Raw genomic sequence first — 20,724 nt, forward strand, 5'->3', positions numbered from 1 at the left:
TCCTGATTTCAGATCTTTTGGAAAAATACCCAGATGTGGGACTGATGGCTCATGTGGTGGTTCTATTTTTAATTTTTTGAGGCGCCTCCTTACTGTCTCACGTAGCTTCTGTACCATTTTGTATTCCCAACAGTAGTATGCAGGGGTCTCAGTTTCTCCACATTCTCGCCAGCACTTGTTGTCTTTTGTTTAGTTTTTAAAATTTTGTGGTGGAGAGGGTATTTCCTTTTGGGTCATGATGCATGTTTCTCCTTTGAGATATTTTTTAGAAATGTCTCTTTTTGTCCACTTGTTGATCTCCCAGTACCTACAGAGCATGCTTCATGAATGGATGATAAAATAAATGCGATTTAGCCAACTTGTTTTTCAAGGAGAATGAGCATTTCTTAATTACTGCACTGATGAGCTTGCCAATGACCCTTTTTTCTGTACATCACTGCTTTCTTACACAGCATTCTTAGACCACAGCTAGCTGGATTGCAAGGTAGGGAAACCCACCATATTCAGCCCATCAGGAGACAGTGCATGGTAAATGACCACATTTCTCACCCTGCCCCCTGGTACTCGTCATCAGGGTGCCGAGACATTTAATCTTTCAGTGCCTCAGTTTCCTTCACTGTTAGAGAAAGAGATTACAGAGCACAGATAAGAGTTAATTTCTGGTCTAAATGTCTAGTATTCCGGCTTTCTAATTTCAGAATATGGAGCTTTTTCCAAAGTACAGTTTGAGGCACTGACGTCTTCAGATCGTGCTTTCTCAGCAGCATCATCTCTGTCTCCTTGGAAAATCTATTGGCAGAAAAGTGTTTCAAGGAACACTTCTGCTACCCTCTATGACAAGACTAAAGCCAAGGGTGTATTAGTTCTTTTTTCATCAGTCTCATTCTAACACGTTGTTTTCCTGGGTTAATATGATTGAGAATCCTGAATTGATGGGGGAGCACCTCTTGTATTACCACATGTAGCTTTACCTTGACTTGACTCTCTTTTCATTGCTTGTTAAGCAGAAGATTTCTAAAAGTTGAGCAGAAATGCTAGTAATACTCGGAACGGTAAAGAACTCTCTAAGAAACCACTCTTCTTTGGATAATGATAGGAAAAATTTTGGTGGAGTTCTCCATATTCTGGAATTGTCAACTGCAGTCTTCTTATTTAATACATTCTCAAAGAGCTCTGGGATTATCTTTTTTGTTAAGATGTTTTGCCAGCTCTCCATCAGGCAGTGAAGGCAAGATAATTTCAGTCGTATACCAGACAAGTTTGGCTCATTTACTAAAACCGTGCTTTCACATAAGTCTGGAAGTACTTGCCATCAGGAGTTGTACTTCATTCATTACGGACCTGGGGTTTAAGGAGTAGAATTGTGTTGGCAAGAAAGGGTGTTAGTCATCCCTACAGATCCACTGTGTGCTGTGTTCTTCATGGGACAGCATCACTTGATGGGACACATTCCTGAGTTAGATGTTCTTTCCCAGAGAAATAGACATAAATATTAAGAATTGCTAATGGTAATGGATTGCTGCTTGGCACTTCTGGCTTGGAGCAAGAATTCAGACATACGTGTTTATATAAATGATTTAAGTTAATACAAATAAATAACCTTTGATATACACTGAAAACAGCTGCGTTTTTGCTCCGGTTGAGGAAAACATTATTCATGAACATGTGAATGAGGATTTATTCATCTTATCATTATCATAAAGCTCTGTATATAGGAGGGTTTATAAATAATGTTGATTTTTATTAGAAAGTTTAGGCAGCACTTTTTGGACCAAATAATCATACTTAATGAAACGAGATATTAAAATATATAGTTTTAAAGTTAAAAAAAAATCCGTAAAGTCTAATTTTGTTCCCTTTTTCCCCCACAGGCTTGTGTCTCCAGAGCAGCCACCAAAGGCCAAGTTCCTGACCTTGGGGTCTAAATTCCGCTATAGCGGCCGTACCCAAGCGCAGACCCGCCAGGCCAGCACCCTCATTGACAGGCCGGCACCGCACTTTGAACGCACTTCTAGTAAGCGGGTCTCCAGGAGTCTAGATGGAGGTAAACACGTTTATTAGGATTCTGGATTCCATTAATCTTTCTCTAATCCAGTGGGATCAGAAAATGTTGACCGACTTATTAATAAGATCCCCAGAAATACCCTAGAGGGAGAGCCTTTTTTTTTTTCTGAGTAAATAAAATACTATTACTTATACTCATAAGAAAATAATTTTATAGTGTTTTGAAGTTGTCATTCTGAACCTAAATTTTCTTGGCACTGTAAATACACACAAATATTAGTTGAGTTCTTGTTGATGAGATGTTGGACAAATGTTTTTACTGACCTGACTTAATTGTGATATATGTCATGTGACTTAATTTCTTGAACTTGTTAATTAATGGCAAACATGTAATTCCAAGGGTTTTCGGTGTGATAGCATATATAGAACTTTTATTCAAAGGAACATAAAGCATTCATTGCATCATCACATTTTTGAGTTTAAAAACCCTTACTAAAGCTTAACAGACATTCTAGCATACGGGAAACCATTCACAGCTTCAAAGGATTAGTTTAAATACAGTGTTTAACAAAAAGGAAATATAGTGTGTTCATCTGTTCTTACACCCAAGGGGAGACATGTATAAATTTGTATAAATTTTTTCTGTTGGAATTCTCATTAGCTACATATATGTAGTTTTTTAATAAATTACACATGGAAATAAATTGATGTTGCTTCCCTTCATTTTATATATATATCTTATTACCTGTTTAATTTTGGGTTAATAGCAGGTTTCCTGTAAAAGAGCTGAGGTTAATTTTATATTAGAACGCTTTAAAAATTTTTTTTTTCTTTCTACCTAATAGCAAGTAATTGGTATGGATACCTTTCTACCAGAAGTAGTTCTCCAACATTTTTTGGCTGATGAATCTCAAAACATATATACAAAAATAGTAATGCTAAATTGGAAAATTTCTATTTTACTACTGTTTATCAGCAAAAACCTGTTTTTGATTGTTATTACTGATATCTTTCTGAAATGCGAACTTGAACAACTTATGTTTCAAATAATTAGCTAAACAGATTGGATATTCTAATAGATAAAAATCTTCTCTCGGTAGTGAAGGATTGACACTCCTTGGCCTTGATCTATTTTTCCTGGAATAAACTTAGAAAACAGATCCAGGCAGACACACAGAGATACTTCCCAAGTTCTGTTGGTGGGCATTTTGGTACATATAGTTATTGAATCTTGCTTCTGGAGAATCTTTCATATAGTTTTATGAGACCACAGAAAAAAATGTGCAACAGAATCATAAATTGTGGTTCAAATAAATGTCCACGTTCCCAAATGCAGTGATTTAAATTTAGTGAATTATTACTGCATGATAGTTGTCAGAGTATCTTTTAGCTCATCAACAACTGAGTACTTTTTCCAAGTAAATCCAAAAAATGTGCCCGGTTATGTAAATATTTCTCAAGTCTTGCCCCTTGTCACAGAGAATTTATACAAGTGCTGAATAAATGTGATCAGTGTCGTTTAATGCCTGAGAGAAATCACTCCTCTTTCTGGAACACTGTCCTTTTTAGCCTTTGTTTTAAACTATGAGGTTTTTATAACTCTTACGTTGCGAATTTTAGAGCTTAAAAAGAGCAGTAAACCACTGCTTTTTCTTTGAGGTATATAAACTGTGCTCAAGGAAGCCCACCATCTTGTATGGGCAGTTAGTGCAGAAGGTTATAGTGGGTCTGTATCTGAAAACAATGATTTTCACAAGTAAAAGCAACAAACATGGCACAGTAATCCATTATTTTTCCTTTTGTGTTTCGGACACTGTAATTCATCAGATGGGCAAGCCATCAAAAGGATTATTGTGTTGTTGTGAAAAATAGGAGGCTTTTCATGCCAATACATGACCAGACAGCTAGGGAACTATTTGGATAGGGCTTATGTTCTTTTCTTCCCCCAGAGCAAAGCTAGGCTGTAACCTGGTACTGAGCTTTATTTTCCCCACCACACCATCAATATACCTTTTTTTGTTGTTGTTGATATGTGTTATGTTTTCTTTCTCCTGTTTTTAAACAGGCTATTAAAATATATAAATATTCTTCACTTTAAGGTTTGACAAATTAAGTCTTTTAGTGATTATGTAGAAAGTAAAAAATCAATGTGATATCTAAAGATCAAATATCAAAATAAAAATCAATCTAGGATAGCTATTTTAGAACAGTGAGATTCCAAGACTTGCACGATCAAACCAGAAAGGAGGCAAATCAGTCATTGAGAGCACTAACACCCCGGATGCATGTGAGAGCAGGGGAACTGATGATTTCCTGAAAGTGGAAAGTATAATCAGGGGCATTACAGATTGGGTCACTGGGGAAGGAAGGCATATCTGAGGAAGAACCATTTCAGTTGAGACTTGAAGGATGAGAAGGAAGCAGCCATGAGTAGAACAGGAGATAAAGCATTCCAGGTAGCAGGAGTAGCAGGTCTGAAGATCATAAGTTTAGGCACAGCTTGATACATTCTAGGAACAGAAAGAAGGCAAGTGTAGTCAGAGCTGACTAGTGATAGGGAGAGGTAGGCTGGGAGCAGGTCATACAGGGCCTTGCAGGCCACATTCTCTTGGTGCCGAACGTGGTTTTTATTCTAGGAAACCATTGAAGGGTGTGTGTTATACATACATACACATGTGTACACATTTATACAAGCACATATGTGTACAGTGCTATCTTTAAAAAAAAAAAAAAATCACTTGATGCCATGTCCAGAACAATTAGAGAGGATGCGAGAGGAAGCTCAGGCCGACTGGTCAGGAACAATCCTGTGAGAGTCGTGGTGGTTTTGTCTCAAATGGTAGTAGACCTATTAGCCATTGGCACCATAGGTTCTGTGCCTTGGGCCTGTAAACTTCTCAGGGTTCTACACGGTTTAAGACCTGACAAAAATTATTAGCTGCCAACTGAAATCATTAAGTGTTTAACAAAAGTATGCAGGGTCAATATTTTGCCAACTTCATTATGTAAACTTTAAATTGGATATTCATTAAAATTTTGATATCATTACATTTGAAGCCATTTCTAGGTCAGGGTTTCTCATTTTGCAGTAAATCTCTGAGTATAATGGGTGCTTAGAAACCGTAATCATAGGTTAAAGAGTCACTCGTACTCATCTACTTTCCAACGAAAAATTGTTAAAATCTTTTTAAAAGTCAAAAAAAAACCCTAGAAAATAATTATATTTAATGTACGATGTGAATTCATTTTAATATGATTTGTTGTGGGCTTTCCAAAGTATGAGTGTTTAAGAGCCGTGAAAGTCTTAAAAGGGACCTGGGTGGTAAAATAGAGGTGGAAGGAACTGGCCACATTTAGAAATACATCCAAGGACTCTGTTGGACTTGCTGGTTGTTGAGGGGTAAAGGAAGAGACTTCAAGGTATCTGACTTGAGTAACTGGGTGCAAACATGAGAGTGTATTTGGCAAAAAGTCAAGACTGAGAAGAAGGAAGTTTTGGACAGGGCAGGTGAGGGGTGTGGATTAAGAGGCTTCTAGTAACACATGGATTCGAGGTCTAGGTGTTGCCCAAGTTCAGTATGGTGGGTCACACACAGTCTCTGCCCTCCAAGAGCTTGCAGCCTAAAGTTAAACACTGGGCTTCCCTAGGGGCATGGGGCCAGAGCAAGCCACACTGTGTCAGGAAAGCGCTTTTTATGCTGGTGAAATGACCTCAGTGGTTTCTTCTTTGGGGAAGAAACTACAGATGGACAGAGGCTTTTGCCAGTTGCTACTCACTTTGCCTTGTTGAGATTTGAGGCCATCTTGGGTTGATCTGCCATATGACAGAAATGTCAACACGATATATGTTCCTGCACATCTGTAGGATAGACGAAGGGAACACATAAGGCCAGATTTGCTAAGGCAGAGGGTTTCTATGTATTAGACTTACTGTAGGTCAAGTTGAGGCATTCAGGAGGGAGGTTAGAAAAATGAAAAATATTAACATAAACATAGAAGTTGATTCTCTAAAATCTACTCTTACTGTCTTGTTGCAATTTCGACTGGTGTTCTAATTAAAGGTCCCTTTATGGAGGAATTCTTAAAACTTACTGAAGCAAATCATTTTAATAACTAGGTAATGAATTGTTGCGATAGGTAGATTCAGAAATAAGTTCAGGCAAGATTAAAGAGACTCCAGAGAATTAAAATACTGCTCACATTGTAATTCTGACATAGTGCCCTGACTCTGGTGTTTCATCTGGTCTTAGAGCTCCTTCTACTGGCCAATTCTATGATCAGTGTCTATCCTTCAAAAATCTGTGACTTGAGAGCTTGGTCTAATTTATTGGGTTACAATTCAGAATACTTCTAGAGTTTATTAAAAGTTTAAACATGAGTTTATTTGATATGTTATTTTCATGATCAAACAGTGTTCCCGTTTCTATTAATTGTCTATAAGGTGCCTGTTTATCTGGGAAGGGGGGACGTTCATCGAATTTTATCGCTTAAGTGTCCTAAAGCAATCCGTATGATCATTCTCAACTAGCTCTGATTGGTATTGTGGACCGAAGTCTTACGAAGGATTTTCCTGGCCCTGCTGGGGAGGTTTCAGCACGTGGCCCTGGAGCTGTGAGCCCTGCTGTGGTACAAGATGGTGATGGCAGCAGGGACATTAGAAGCCCAGCTAAAACCCCACATGTGCAACTCACTGAAGGAAAGGTATGGTAAATTAGTCGAATACGTGGCTTTAAATGTGTACTTAGACAAGAGGCTGTCTATTGCATTTGTTGTTTCAGAACTCACATATCTTTTAAAATCAGTCATTGTATGTTCTGTGTTGATAAAATTTCCCACTTTTCAAATATGTGTATGCTCTTGCTGGTTTGGACTGAGTCTCTGACCTTTTTCTGGTTGTTGGTCAAAACAAAATATTTCAGCGTAAATTACCTTAATGCAAGCAAGTAATTTATTGGTCTTTTGTCCATCCTTATAATCATCCTATTTAATTAAGCCCCCAATTATAAAAGCTGTGATGATTTGAAATTCATATTTGGTTTGTTTCAAGTAAAGTTTAATGTGTAGCTTATGTCTTGATTATTTTATTGTAGTATTGACTTGAATTTTTTGAAAGAAGAAAGGTGGTCTTTATGAAAATATGATTTTTCATTAATAATCTACCACTGATGAAGAAGAAAGTTTTAAGTAATTGTTTTTTGAATACTGAGTGAGAAGATGGTGTGTTGCTTTCAGTCTTCTTTGGTGCGTATACCATAGTGAACAGAGAAGTAACCTATATTGTGTTTTCAAACTTGTCGGGGTTGTTTTATATTACCTTGGGCAAGTATAGTCACTTAGAAGTTGATTTGAAGTGGCTTTGAGTTCTTCAGATCTCTTTTCCATGTCTGCACAAAGCAACTTTTGAATGGGTAACATTGGAAGTAAACATGAAAAAGAAATGAAATCATCTTGTGGATTTATAATGTTTTCAAAATTTTAACTTTGAAAAATTTAAAGACGTGCAACATGAATTTATAAAGAACTTGCTAGATGAGGTAACTGCCAGTGTCTCAGGATTTCCTGCACTGACAGCCCCCAACCGCAGCAGAGAGGAGGGCTCGGGCACCATGGGGGCCCTGTCTTATGCTACAAGGACAGATGCTTCTGGTAGCACATGCCATCAGATCCTCTTCATTCCTTTGTTAAAAAATTTGTGAATATCATATTCCACAAAGGATTTGGTTAAAAATTAGTTTAGAATAACAGGAATCACAGCAAACAAGGTATCTATCAATAACTGAAAAGTTGTCAGGATAAGTTATGATTATGCTACCAAGACACCCAGGAGTGGCTACTTACATCGGAAACAGGAGAGCTGAGAATCTCAGAAAGTCTGTGTTCCATTCTGCCTAGATAATGTGATACAAAAGAAAAGTTCTTTGAAATTCCAAGGGAAATTCTGCCTGTTTTTGGTAAACGACTGGCCTTTTCACTAATGCTTTCAGTGTTTGTCAGCGACCAGGTTCAAAAGTAATAATGCTATTTGAGTTTCATAGGATCCGTTTGCAACCAGTTGAAAAATAATAATTAAATCAACCTATTACCTATAAGTTGTATGTGATAAAAGTAGTCCAGTTTTCCTGTTTTATAAATGGATCGTTTAATTCAGTTTCTAATGACACTGTGTTAATACAATCCTTCTGAGTAAACGTTTTCACTAACTACCCATTTCTTCTTCTCTCCTCTTTCTCTCTCTTGCTTTTGGTTCTCCTTTGAATGTATCCACTGTGTAATTTCACATTCAACCATGGGTTTGCTTGGAGAATAGCTTATTTCCATGTGCCCACCTTCACCACTCATCCACTGTGCTTCATCTCTTTCCCCAAACGTGTTGCCAGCCCCTGAGATGGACTTGCTTTCAGACATTTTGGAGGAAGACCCCTTTGGGGAGGCCAATCAGCTCACACTAGGCAGCTTAGAGCTCCCTTCCACAGGCGAAACATCAGAGCAGGGGGGTTGTGATTCTGGCTTGGATCCTCTTGAAGCCCCTCCCGAGACTGACTGTCCTCCCACCCACGAGAAGCCTCTAAAAGAGGCTGAGAACAGGGATTCAGAGTTTGGGTACTTCTTCAGTTTCTGCAGACGCTTTCCACCTCGCTTCCCCTCACTGCTCGATGAGGATGGGTACCTTGCCTCCCCCAGCCTCCCCAAGGTCTGGGTCTCCTTCCTCCCCACTGACGTCCAGCACTATGTTCCCATCACCTCCCCTTTGTTCCTTCCCTCCCTCAACCTCATTTTTGGGCTCCTTCTCTCTGCTTCTCAGTCAGTGCCTTTTTCTCTCACCTTTTCCCTTCCTCTGGCTCTATCCCTCTACTATCTGGAGGCAAAAGCCACTTCCTTGACTGTTTCTTATGACTGTGACTTGAATGACAAAACGGAGGAAGAGGAAGCAGTTGCTGGCTCTCCTACATGAGCTTTAAATCTGTGCGGTCAAGAGCACTCCACTTCGTCTTATACCCTTCCTAATGTAGAGTGTAAACATGTGCATAAATTCTGTCACTGGTTAACCTCAAACTAGTATGATCTGCACACTTTCACGCACATCGTTTTAGTACATGAGAAATAAGTGTAATTAAACACTTTCCCTCCGCTGATATTAATTGACTAGGGCCACACATTCTAAGTTAAGAGCAAAGTTGTAGGATTATTTTATAAATACCTGAACCATACTAGGCCATAAAAACAAGGAGAGGGGGACCTATGTTGCCCTTAATAATCTGTTTTGGGTCTGTCCATTTTGCAGATAAATGTTAATGCTGTTCCTTTAGGATGGAAACTTTATTTTGATATAGAACTTAGGATGCACTGGACATAACTGTAATTGATATGTATTAGTAGAATTCCTTAGTGTTATTATTCCTCTGTTAGAAAGCCAAGCTTGTTCTTGCATTTTTGAGGATGCATCTGTGACCTTTACTCCTGACATGCATAGGTCTAATCTCAGAAACTCCTTTTCTCCCTATTATTGTAGCATTTGGAGCCCAGATGAAGTTCAGGTAGTTTGTTTTCTTTTCTTTTTTTTTTTTAAACTCAAAATCGTATATAAGAGTCACCATCACGTATTTTGTAAGGAAGATACTATTCTGTTATCTTTTCTTTAAGAAATATGTGTGAAAAATGAACCGTAGTATTTTGAAAATTTAGACTCTGTAGCACTAAGGTTGGACTGGACCTCTTAGTGTTCTTTTATTTAAAGTTAGGTGTCTGGTTTGATCCGAGGATTTTTGCCGCAATATAGGGCTACCTCTGCAGTACTAAGCAGTGCTCACATGTATAGTAGTTTTTGATTTGTTTTGCTAAATGTGGTCTGGGGACTTAGTGTCCCATATCCGTGGTTACTATTAATACATAAAATAAATCACAAAATTTAGAGCAAATCTAAAGAAAAATGTGAAGATAATTAGGCATAGTGGGAGAATCCATGATTCCTGAAGGTTACCTGAAGAATGCCAGATCGACATTTTCGAGAATTAAGTGCTGACCAAGGAATTGGAAGATGATTCTTAGCAAATTGTTGAGTGGCTGTGTCTAATTTTTCCCTGCTGATCAAAAGATACTCTGAGTTCCCTGCTTACCTCTCAAAAATGCTTGAATAGTTTAAAAAAAAAAAAAAAGCACTTTGAACTCTCGGATTTGACACTGGCATTACAGTAAAGAAGAAAAAGAATATGTATAATCCTGCTATAAAAGAACATGTAAAGGTTAAACTATTTTCCTTTGGTATCTGAACCAATATTTTTCTTTTATGCTGTTACCTTCCATGAGTCAGTAGTCATCAGTATTTATGTTAGTTTTAAATGTACAGATTAATTCTTTGGGTCATTAGATAACTGAGAATTGTCCAACTATGAAAAAATATTCTTGCTTAAAGAATTTTATGCAAGAGAAGTGGCTATAAAATACAAGAATGTTTTTAACTACCCACCATTTTATATGAAAGTAGCAAAATAAACCAGTTTCCCCCCAAGGAAAGAAATCTGTGTTAAAAAACTAAATAATAGGGTGAACATTTGTCCCTCATAGAAAGTGAAAGCCAAAATTTACATCATCACACTTTGCCCTCACCACTAGTTGATGTAGATGTTTCAAGTTAGAACAGATTGAATTATGCCATTTTTACACTCTCATGTTTTCATTCCTGAGTCAAAACATATTAAAAAGCAGCGCATAATCTAGGGACTGAGAAAGAGTGAAGCTTCCATTCTCCATTCCACCTTTGCAAAGGACCATTTCCATCATTTGTCCAGCACTGTAGGTGAAGAAAGACCAAAGTGGCTTAATAGTCTGCATCTTCTGAGGGCCAGACAGTGAAGGTTGGTAATGCTGGTTCACCATTTAAGTTCAAATACAGCTTCTTTGCACTGATGGTAGCATTTCCACTAATACTCCCCTTCTCTCTGGCTGCTTGCTGGGTGACTTCCAGGCGAAGACGGAAGAGGAGGAAACGCAGCTGGAGGAGGTGGATATTTTTCCCCCAAAGTTAAATACCTGGTAGCTGCTGCCTGCCATTATCATTGTGCGGGAGGTGGAGCACTTTTAGGGTTTATTTGTGAGTTTTGCTCGTTGTGGCTTTCGGTTCTTCAGGTTTTTATTCCTCTTTTATTTTAATGTCTTAGACTATCCAACTCTGAGTCATTTCTGGTGCTTGCTGATTGATACACTTATGTTTATTTGCCTTTTCCCCCCCTGTGTGTGATTTAATTTCACAGAAAAATTCCTTGAGAGTAGAAGGGGATAATATTTATGTCAGACATAGCAATTTAATGTTGGAGGTTTGTATAATTTAAGAAAACAACTCTGTCCTAATGGCTGCCAGGCTGCTGTGAACGGGGGGTCACGCGCAGGCCGGCTGGCTGGCAACTTTCAAGCACAGTGCACGAAATGCATGGGGGAGGTTCGCCTCGGGAGTGCATGTTACCAGTCCAACTTTGTTCTTTTAAAGTGGCTTAGGTAGGAATATATCTACTAGAAGTTCTCAAAGTGACAACTGGGAAAAAAAAAATTCTGTGTAATCAAATGAATAAAGTTTTTATTCATTAATCTTGAAGTTCTGCAAGTAAACCTATTTTCTCCTAATGGGCTTTCTCCAGGGTTTAGAGTCTGAAGTAACGTGATCCCATCCTTAATACACGTTCACCAAAACAGATATTTGTCGATTGGCATTAAGTCATTTGGCCCTGAGTCCACAATTTTTTTTTTTTTTTTGGTGGGGCGAGAGAGTGCCAAAATCCATGCAATTAGGAATGTGGTCCACTTAAAATCTTCCATTTGAGAGTATGCTAATTAATGGGTTTGTTTTGATTAAAAAGAAAGAATAAATGAAAGTAAGAAAGAAAAGAGGAGGAAAAAAAAAAAACCTAGCCACCCAATTAGGAATGTAAAATGTATTGTATTCCCCGTGTCACACGAGAACGGTTTTTTGTTTCTTTTTCCCCCTTCTTTTAGGGTAGTACATGGCAGTGTATTCAGTGGAGAACCGCAATCCTCAGTAATTTGACTAATCCGTTCGGTTGCTTTCAGCAGCTTTGATAACTGTTGGAAATGTATTTTTGCATAACTTACTAAAATGCTCTAAAGTGTAATACGTAACATTGCTTTGAACAAATGCAAGAAATGTGCCTGATCTCAAGCCACAGTCATTTTTTCATGCCATGCAAAGATTTTTAGATTTTCATGAGATTTTGCAAATGGCGATAGCAGCTCGTAGATGAGCTACGACGCTTGTGCATGCATATGGAACATCTAATTTAATCAGATGCATGACCTGTTTCTCTGGGAGGAGTGGGATTGAAAGCTATAATCCACAGGTGGCCCCATGATTTTTGAAATATAAGAAAACATTTAAAATTCAGTTAAAACTGTTTTCTGAATACTGCCTTTTATTTCCACAAATATCATTTCTCAGGGCCAATCTAAAAAATCCCACAAGTGACATTTGTCAGGGCCTATTTCGGTGAAAATTGACCTGGTAGTTTTCCTCGCATCTTTTTATAAGGACTGTTTGGTACGTGGGTGGCCGGACCCCGCATTTGTGCTTGGCAAGTACGTGAAACCAATATGACGTTCATTTATTTTAGAGAAAGGCCAAACAGAAGCAGCCTCTGGAAGCTGTTCCGTTTATTCCATAAGGATTGAAAACCATTGCTGGAATTTCCTGAAAAAAGCCAACCGTTGGTCCCCCTACCCCTTTTATTTGGGATGATCCTGGACTGGATTCCCGTCAGGCCAAAGATTCCCGTCAGGCCAAATGGGCTCTGAGTCCACCTTTCTCTATTTTCACTTGCTTCATTATATTACAGCGTGCAACTCTAGTAGTAACCCTAATCAGAAAGGTAAATTTGCAGGAACAAAGTCATGGGCTGCATATCAAACCCAACTATTAGAAAGAAGGGTGATTGGCCATGTTGAGTATTAGTTCCATAGCCTCTTTCTACTGATTTCTTAAACAAATCTAAATAAGGAAGAAGTCTGAACCCTTTAAGACAGGAATCACAAAAAAATTGCACATTGGTTTTATTTTCAAATTTGGACAAACTCATATTCCTAGGTGATGATATGGCTTTTGAGACTTGGCATTTTTCTTGCTTTACTGTGTTTTTTTAATCATAAGTTTACTTTGTCTTATTTTTTGGTTTCATTTTTTGTTTTTATCCTATTGGGTTTTTTTTGTTTTTTGTTTTTTTTTTCCTTTTGGATTTTTCCCCCTTTATTACGTTACATATTGCTAGGACCTGGATAAGGCCCAGGAGGAAATACTGAAACACCAGGCTAGCATTAGTGAACTCAAGCGCAATTTTATGGAATCCACACCCGAACCACGCCCTAATGAATGGGAAAAACGACGTATCACACCTCTGTCCCTACAGACACAAGGGGTATGTCACTAGCTATTTGTTGGCTGTATGTCTCAATCCAGCTGTTCAGTAAAACTTAGGTTGCTAATCTTATTATGTTGATTCTCAAGAAGTTACAAAATGTTCCCTTTTTTTAAAAAAATGTAACTGCTAATAATTTTTAAAATACTAAATATTTATTAATAATGTGTAATACTTATTGACGTAGTTCTTGGGTAAATTGTATGAGTTTCGAAATACCTTTAGAATAGTTTCACTATTTTACTCAAGTAAATTGGTAGTAATGAATTGTTACATAGGGCGACTTAGAAACTGACGTATATTGTATTTAGTAAGTTAATTATTGACTTCTGAAATAAGAGAGTTTGTTTAATAATTAAAGAATTAGTAATTAAAGGGATGTAGGAATGTAGACCATATTTAGAATGGTTTAAGGTAATTACTGTGAAGATAGTTAAATTTAGCTTTGAAGACTGATGAGCCCTGTTGAAAACTTGTAAAATGTTAATTATACAACTTAATACTGAAACTTCTTAGTAATGAAATGTAGATTAGTACTTTAAGAACATTTTCACCCATAACATCTCTCCAAACTCATTCTTATTCTTTCCATGGTTTATTTCTCTTCGCCACCACTATAAGCATTGCCTTTAGAATATATTCTCAAAATATTTCTTCATTCTCATCTATATCTGTTCTTTTTGATGCTGCAAAATCTCTCCTGTTGTCAACCAAGAACTTCATGGGCTCGTTTATTTTACTTGAGGGAGACAGTGATCATACTATATTTAATATGCAGTTTTAAAAAGTGTGTTCAGGTGTTACCCTACAATTTACTCTTTCCTCTTTTCCTTTCACCCCTCTCTTCTCCTTAAATTCATCATCTAGTCTGACTTGAATGTTACCAAATTGTAGGCGTTTGATTTAGATATTCTTAGGCTATTTTTATTCACCTTTTCTTAAAAAGCAAAGCTGTTGGTTACTTTAAATTTCTAAGTTTGTGACAGTGAAAGGAAAACAGCTCTTTAAAGCAGATGAGCAAAAGTAATTGCTAAAAACTGAAAAAGCTTTTGACAATATTAAGATTTAAAACACCATAGCAGGGTCTTCTGAAGTTGTATACAACTTTAATTCTTATTTTCAGCTTTTCTGAAGATGTTACTGTCCGTATTTCAGAATCACCTCTAGAGCGTTGTGTTTTCTGGGGGAACAGTGTCTGATGACGTGCTGGGATTGTGTCCTCCCTTTATGTGCCGCTTCATCTGGTTTGTTCCGCTGACCCACACAGTCGTTTTATGTCTGTGTTGCTATAGATGTAATGTACTTGTCTTATTTGTTGATCATATCTATTGTTTAAAACAATAGAGCAAAGGAGACCATCTTTTCAAGGATATTTTATCCATGACGGAGAAGCATCAGATGGCGGCCGCATGGACAGTTGAAGAGAAAGCCCAGGAGGCAGACAAGGTGTTCACCTTGCATCCTTGGATCTACTCTTGCTTTTTCCCCTTTTCCTTTATTCCTGTCCACAGCCATAAGATACTCCTTTTTCTTTTGTGTATCAACCTAAATTTTTAAAAATAAACTTTTGAGTGCTTAAAAAGTAAAATAGAAACATAGGATCATTAGATGAGAAGCACCACATTGCAAAAGTACTTTATTTGGAAATCCACAGTTTGAAATGCAGACATCTCAACCGATTTAGGTGATAAATGACCCCTAATTTTGATGGATGTGGCTGGCAGTTGGGAAACCGTGATTTCACACGAAAATGCACTGTTTGTACAACGCACACTGTGCTGGTGTTAGAGTAACGAATTATGTGTGATTTAGGTTACTGTTTTACTAATTACATTTGGAAACCTTTTGAATTTTTATTTTTAAGATTTTCAATGGGCTAAAAGATTTTGGTGTATGCGAGCAGCCCCTCGGATCTCTCTGTGCTCCTGCATATATGAAATATCTGGCATTACTAGGGAAGTTAGCTTTCCGTTGCTTTTACATTGTTATTCTTCTATCTCTAGTGATTTTGCTTAGCCAGCCGGTCAGCTTGTTGTTTGTTGGGACTAGAATGCTTAGAGTCTAGTGGAGGAGATAGCAGACATGCACATTAGTAACTAGAAAATTTGGAGCGCTAAGAAGTGTTAAGGAGATGAAATACTTGTCGAGTTAGAAGGTGATTGGGAAGGCTTGGGAAGAGATAGCATTTGAGTTGAGGTCTTAGTGATGAGAAGGAGGTGGACGTGTGAAGTTTTTTCCATGTGTAAGGAAGAGCAAATGCAGCCCCAAGACAGGAATTAATTTAAAGGACTGAAAGACCAAATGACAAGGTCTGAAAAAAGTCAAAGAGGTCAGACTCCAGATCTTGGCAGGATCTTCAAGAACATATTAACAATTTGGAGTTACGTTATAGGAATGATGGGAAACCATTGGAGAGCTTCAAGCTGAGTAGTGCTATAATCCCACGTGTATGACAAAGACCCCTCTGGTGCTGGTTGAGGAATGGATTATAGGGGATGGGAACGAGAGCACAGATCGGAATAAGGAGAAAGTGTTTCCCTTCCACCAAGTCTGATTTTGTTAGTCGGCAGAGAGTATTACTCATCAGAACATACAGTGGGATGGTGGGGGAGGCAGATTAAGTGGAAGATGAAGCCTTGCGCTAAGAGTATCTGAGATCTGGTTGAGATGAAATATTTCTGGAACACTGCAAATGAGAAACATAACGTCATAAAGCTAAACCAAGTGACATCTTTATATACTTTAAAGGTTAGCTTGAAATCCAGAGCCAATCAGATTCTCCGTGTAAAATGATGACTTTAATATCATATGCTTTGAAATATTACATAGTTTTGAAAATCTATCCTCCTTAGAAGCGAATCAGATGACATCATTTGATCAATTTAAAATGATGTCTTTGCAGTAGGAAACTGGAATTTTGGTGAAGATGTTTAAAATGATCATTTTTTTCTGGATGTCATCGTTTAGGGGAGTGTACGGTATAAACCATGTACAGTGAAAACCATCCATTCGTTATTGTAGAAGTTACATTAAAATGATGTTATGTGAAATTTAAATCTGGAATTTATCCACTGTTCAGCTCCTAAACGGTTTATCTACGCTTGAAGTTACTGCTTCTTTCTTACTCTTTTCCTCTCCAGCACATGCTGGAAAATAACGTATTTATTTAACACACATATGGACTGTTGTAACTGCAATCATCCATTCACCCAACAAACATTTTTTGACCACTTACACTGTATCCGCCCCGCGCCAAATAACACTTCATTGCTATTAGTTGAAAGTTAAGTCTACTGGAGTGTTTTGACTTTTAACAGAATATCTTTTAAATTTCTGTCTTTGTTGCATCTTCATTTTGCTACTTAATTTTTCAGAGTTTCTTGATTATCTTTAAATTGCAGTCCTTAATAAAATGTAAAATAAATTATGCATAAGAGTATAATTTGAACAAGTTTTCCAAATGTCTATAATATGTGTTTTATAGATTAAAAAAAAGAACAGTAATAGTTTCTTGTTTAGAAATCAGTACATCAAACTTTCAAAATGGTTTCGGTACATTATGAATAATTTTGAGAGTAGAGCAGAAAATTGGAAACCAAATCATTTAGTCTTTAATAGGCAAATAACTATTGTATATCGTCTTATGTATTGTGAGAACTATGACACACTTGAACTTGTATAAAATACGAGTTTATATTTTATATAGAAACTCCTGTGTCTAGTAGAGATTACATACACTGGACTTTTAAGGTAATTTTGGAGATATTTTATTGAATAATTAGATGCATGGCACTTATTGAAACTCCCCAGTGATCTTTTACCAGCTAGGACACCGTCTCCACCCACCCGACCCTAGGGATGGTGTAATTTTATGGAGACTGTAATTAAGCTGAAATTGTCCAGAAGCTTTTTTTTTTCTCTCCTGAGTATTGTGCTTGCGCACCTCGCCCTCCTCATCTCCTCGTACCTACCCTTCACCCCAGTTAGTGCACTGTCCCAAGGGGCATCCCAGAATGCCATTCATTTATTCATTCATTTATCTGTCTTTAAGATCTCTGAGCAGTGGGTTTTATTAGGAAGTATTCTTGCACACATCTGACGTGAGGGGGAGCTTCATGGTGACTCTTAACCATTGGCATTCTAGGTACCTGGGATAGTCCCCAGCTTTCCTGTTGTGCCCTCAGGCAGATTAAGGACTGTCATTTAAGGGCCAGAAATATGAAGATTAAATTCGCCTTAATAGCGTTTCAGGGATAGATGATTTTTACATTGCTCAGAGTTTCCCCCTCTGAGTTTGTCTTCCTGTTTAGAGTTTTTTTTTTTCTTTACCTGTTTCTTGTTGAAAAAAAAAAAAAGATACTGTTTCTTCATTCCATGGCATATTTAGCATGTCTGAGGGAATTTCGGTGGGTTACTGTCAAAGCGCTTGCCGTACAGACAGAGTGGTATGGGGCAGGGGAGAGGTCATAGGAGCTGAAATGGTCAGTGAAGGCCATACACAAAACGTGGAATATTAAGTGGACCTCAGAGAGATGACAAAATTGGCAAGGCCCAGAGTGCCTGGGGAAGGGCACTGGAGGCAAGGGGTTAGGGACACCCAAGCGCTAACACCGAAATAAGTATAGCAAGTGCAGGGGCCACGCCGAGAAGCTCCCTCAAGAATATACAGAGCAGCGTTTGACGGATGAGGTGGGTTGGTCATGCTCAGCTTGTGATAAAGTTTCAGTGAGAAACTAAAGAGTTGTAGCTTGTTTCTGTAGGTTAGAGCTATCAACGACTCTCAGGCAGGGTGGAAAGCTGTCATTCAGGCCAATGGCCACAGACGCCTGCTGCAGAATCTTTTAGAATCCTTGCCTTTCAATTTATGCTGCTCTGTGATTCTTTCTTGCGTAACCTTTCCTTTCAGTAGGTCACTGCTGTCTGTTCTGACTTATTGTTAACTCTTTGTTCTTCCTTTTCTGACCTCTCTAGAGCCTAGAAGAGGAGATATCATCAATTTTGTTTAGTGACAAGGGCTTTTCTGGTAGCATGAAAGCCTCCTTCACCTCAGCCAGCACTTGGACAGCAGGGGGCACTGTTGTGAACTCCAGTGCGCCTTCTGAAAAGCTTTCTTCCTCGCCCTTCTCACAGTTGCCTGAGGTGCATTTTACTTTGTTTCCCCTGTTTTTAAAAGCCACGTATAAGAGTGATTTTTATTTTTTGAGTATTAAGGAACCTCTTCCTCCAGTGCTTTCACTGGTGCAATTAATTCTTCCTGGGAGAAACATTCAAGAAATAATGACAGAATTTGGACTTGAGGAAAAGATACTGATTGGATGTTTCTCTTGCTTCCTTTCCCTCCACCCCAATTCTGCCTAAATTCAGAGAATCATTTAAATCACTAAGGCCCAGAGTCTGAGTTGTTATGTGGAGGGAAAGCTTCAACCAAGTAGAAGCTAAGTATTTTTTGCAGAAAAGTTTTCAAAGTCTAAATGTCTTTTAAACATCTTCTGGTGGCTTATTATTTTAAAAATCCTGCTTATATGGAAAAATTCGAAGTGCTTGCCATACTCAATGAAATAATTATTTTCATTTTTTGGAATGACCCCTAAGGGATTCCCTGAACTTGGGCAGAACCCATCTGGCCATTTGAGGTTAAGTAATAAAAATAATGATAATGAAATGTCTCCTTTAGAAATGTTCTGATCCCTGGATATCTTTATTTATAAAGAAGTTTATAAGTAGGTACAGCTAAATGTTACCTCTTTACCAAAATAGATTTAGAGATTTCCAGTTTAACATCTGAAACCTCTGGGCTTTCAGTAAACTTGGAAGGATGGCTCTCTTGGTCTGTCAGTAACGTGATTTACATGGTATTAATTTTGAGCAATGAAAACGTGCCCTTACCATGCCTTTAAGAATAACAGGGCAGATCAAAGACAGTGTGTGAGTATCTGTTGATAGGTGCCCTTTCAGGACCTTTTGCTCATGGTTGTCCGTGTTGCTGGAGCAGATCAACAGGTCGTGTTATCGGTTACAGGAAACAGCTCCAGTCCAGTTAGTGTCTGGGCAGCTTCACAGCAAGGTCTCTTTCTGCCCAGAGGGTTCAGGGGTGCAGTGCTCTTCATTCAGCATCGAGATACTTTCTTGAATAAGTAGGGCTACTATCTCTAGCTGAATTTTTAAAGTTAGAGCACAAGGCATTAGTGCTACCCGAATGTCAAAAAGTTGGCTAGGCTTTATGTAAAGTTAAAAAAAATAAGGAAAATTTTAATCTTTAAAAACAGACTCCTTTGTAAGAAAGTTGCTACCCTGATTATCAATACTATAGCATAGGAAGTTATATTACTAATGTATTTCGTTTTCAGGCATTTATTGAACGTTTAGGTACTGTACTTAACTGGAGTAAATCTACTCCCCCAAAGTAGATGCCTGCAGGGGCTAGCAATGTGCATCTCAAATGATAAACTGGGTCCATTTCAGTTTTCAAATGGAGGAGCTAAATTCTAAGAGAAGACACTTGGAGCCATAACTGACATCCACCCTAATATTATAATATCCCTTTTGCTAATCTATCGCACAGTTTGGGATGTTAATAACTGTTTCTGAAATGACAACATTTTTATGTTAATAACTATGTGAGATAATTATAATTTTGCCAATTAAAGCTGATTTTTCAACAAGCCAGCAAAAGACAAAGGCATCATCTTATTAATAGTATATTCATTTAGGAATTAGGGGTTCAGGCCAGAATTTTTTTTTTTTTTGTCTGATTAAAATCAAACTGTCGAATAGATTTTAAAAGTCTTAACATTTAAACTTTAAAATAATGAGTAAGCTCTGGTATAATTCCATTTTTTCCCCCTACCTTTTCAACAAGAAGGAGCTTATAGGTATAAGTATAATAAAACCATTTCATCTCTTTGGGAGGATGCTAGCTGTTTTTGTGTTTTTGTTTCCTTCCCTAAGCTTCTTGCATTTGTCTGGATTGTCCTTCATGTGACCTCGGGCAAAGGTTTTTGTAGCTGTTGATTCTTGCTGTTCTGTCTTTGCGGTGTCGGATGTTTGTTTTGGTGGGCGTCGAGGAAAACCTTTATTGATTCTGTGTCCTCGGTTGCTTTTTGTTCCGCAGAAATGCGCTCCTGAGTCCGAAGGGCCTTGCGCCGGAGCCAGCGATGCTGTTAAGGTTCTCCCCTTTTCCATGTTAACACCATTGCCCGACGTTTCCAATCCCGCTCACGTTTTCACCCGCTTCCCTTTCAGTCCACCACCACCATCATCATCATCTTTGCTTTTCTCCATGACATGAACCTGCCGTCGGTTAATT

General features: G+C 38.0%; 1 protein-coding gene across 23 annotated transcripts in view; it reads left to right on the forward strand.

Moving 5' to 3' along the window:
• Nucleotides 1-20,724, forward strand: part of EPB41L2 (erythrocyte membrane protein band 4.1 like 2) — a 214,631-nt gene that overhangs the window by 162,826 nt on the left and 31,081 nt on the right. For 10 of the 23 annotated variants that reach the window (XR_009506159.1, XM_059941214.1, XM_059941211.1 and 7 more), the window contains 8 exons: nucleotides 1,872-2,044; nucleotides 6,533-6,705; nucleotides 10,967-11,002; nucleotides 11,253-11,315; nucleotides 13,272-13,418; nucleotides 14,763-14,864; nucleotides 18,390-18,557; nucleotides 20,530-20,583. Coding sequence is in view for 22 of the 23 variants with exons in the window: in XM_059941214.1 (XP_059797197.1) it covers nucleotides 1,872-2,044; nucleotides 6,533-6,705; nucleotides 10,967-11,002; nucleotides 11,253-11,315; nucleotides 13,272-13,418; nucleotides 14,763-14,864; nucleotides 18,390-18,557; nucleotides 20,530-20,583 (916 nt within the window). In the remaining variant the exon portion in view is untranslated. The remainder of the gene's footprint in view (nucleotides 1-1,871; nucleotides 2,045-6,532; nucleotides 6,706-10,966; nucleotides 11,003-11,252; nucleotides 11,316-13,271; nucleotides 13,419-14,762; nucleotides 14,865-18,389; nucleotides 18,558-20,529; nucleotides 20,584-20,724) is intronic. The other 13 variants (XM_059941232.1, XM_059941230.1, XM_059941228.1 and 10 more) reach the window with 10 other exon arrangements.

The sequence above is a fragment of the Balaenoptera ricei genome, chromosome 12, assembly GCF_028023285.1.
Source record: "Balaenoptera ricei isolate mBalRic1 chromosome 12, mBalRic1.hap2, whole genome shotgun sequence".
Lineage (NCBI taxonomy): Eukaryota > Metazoa > Chordata > Mammalia > Artiodactyla > Balaenopteridae > Balaenoptera > Balaenoptera ricei.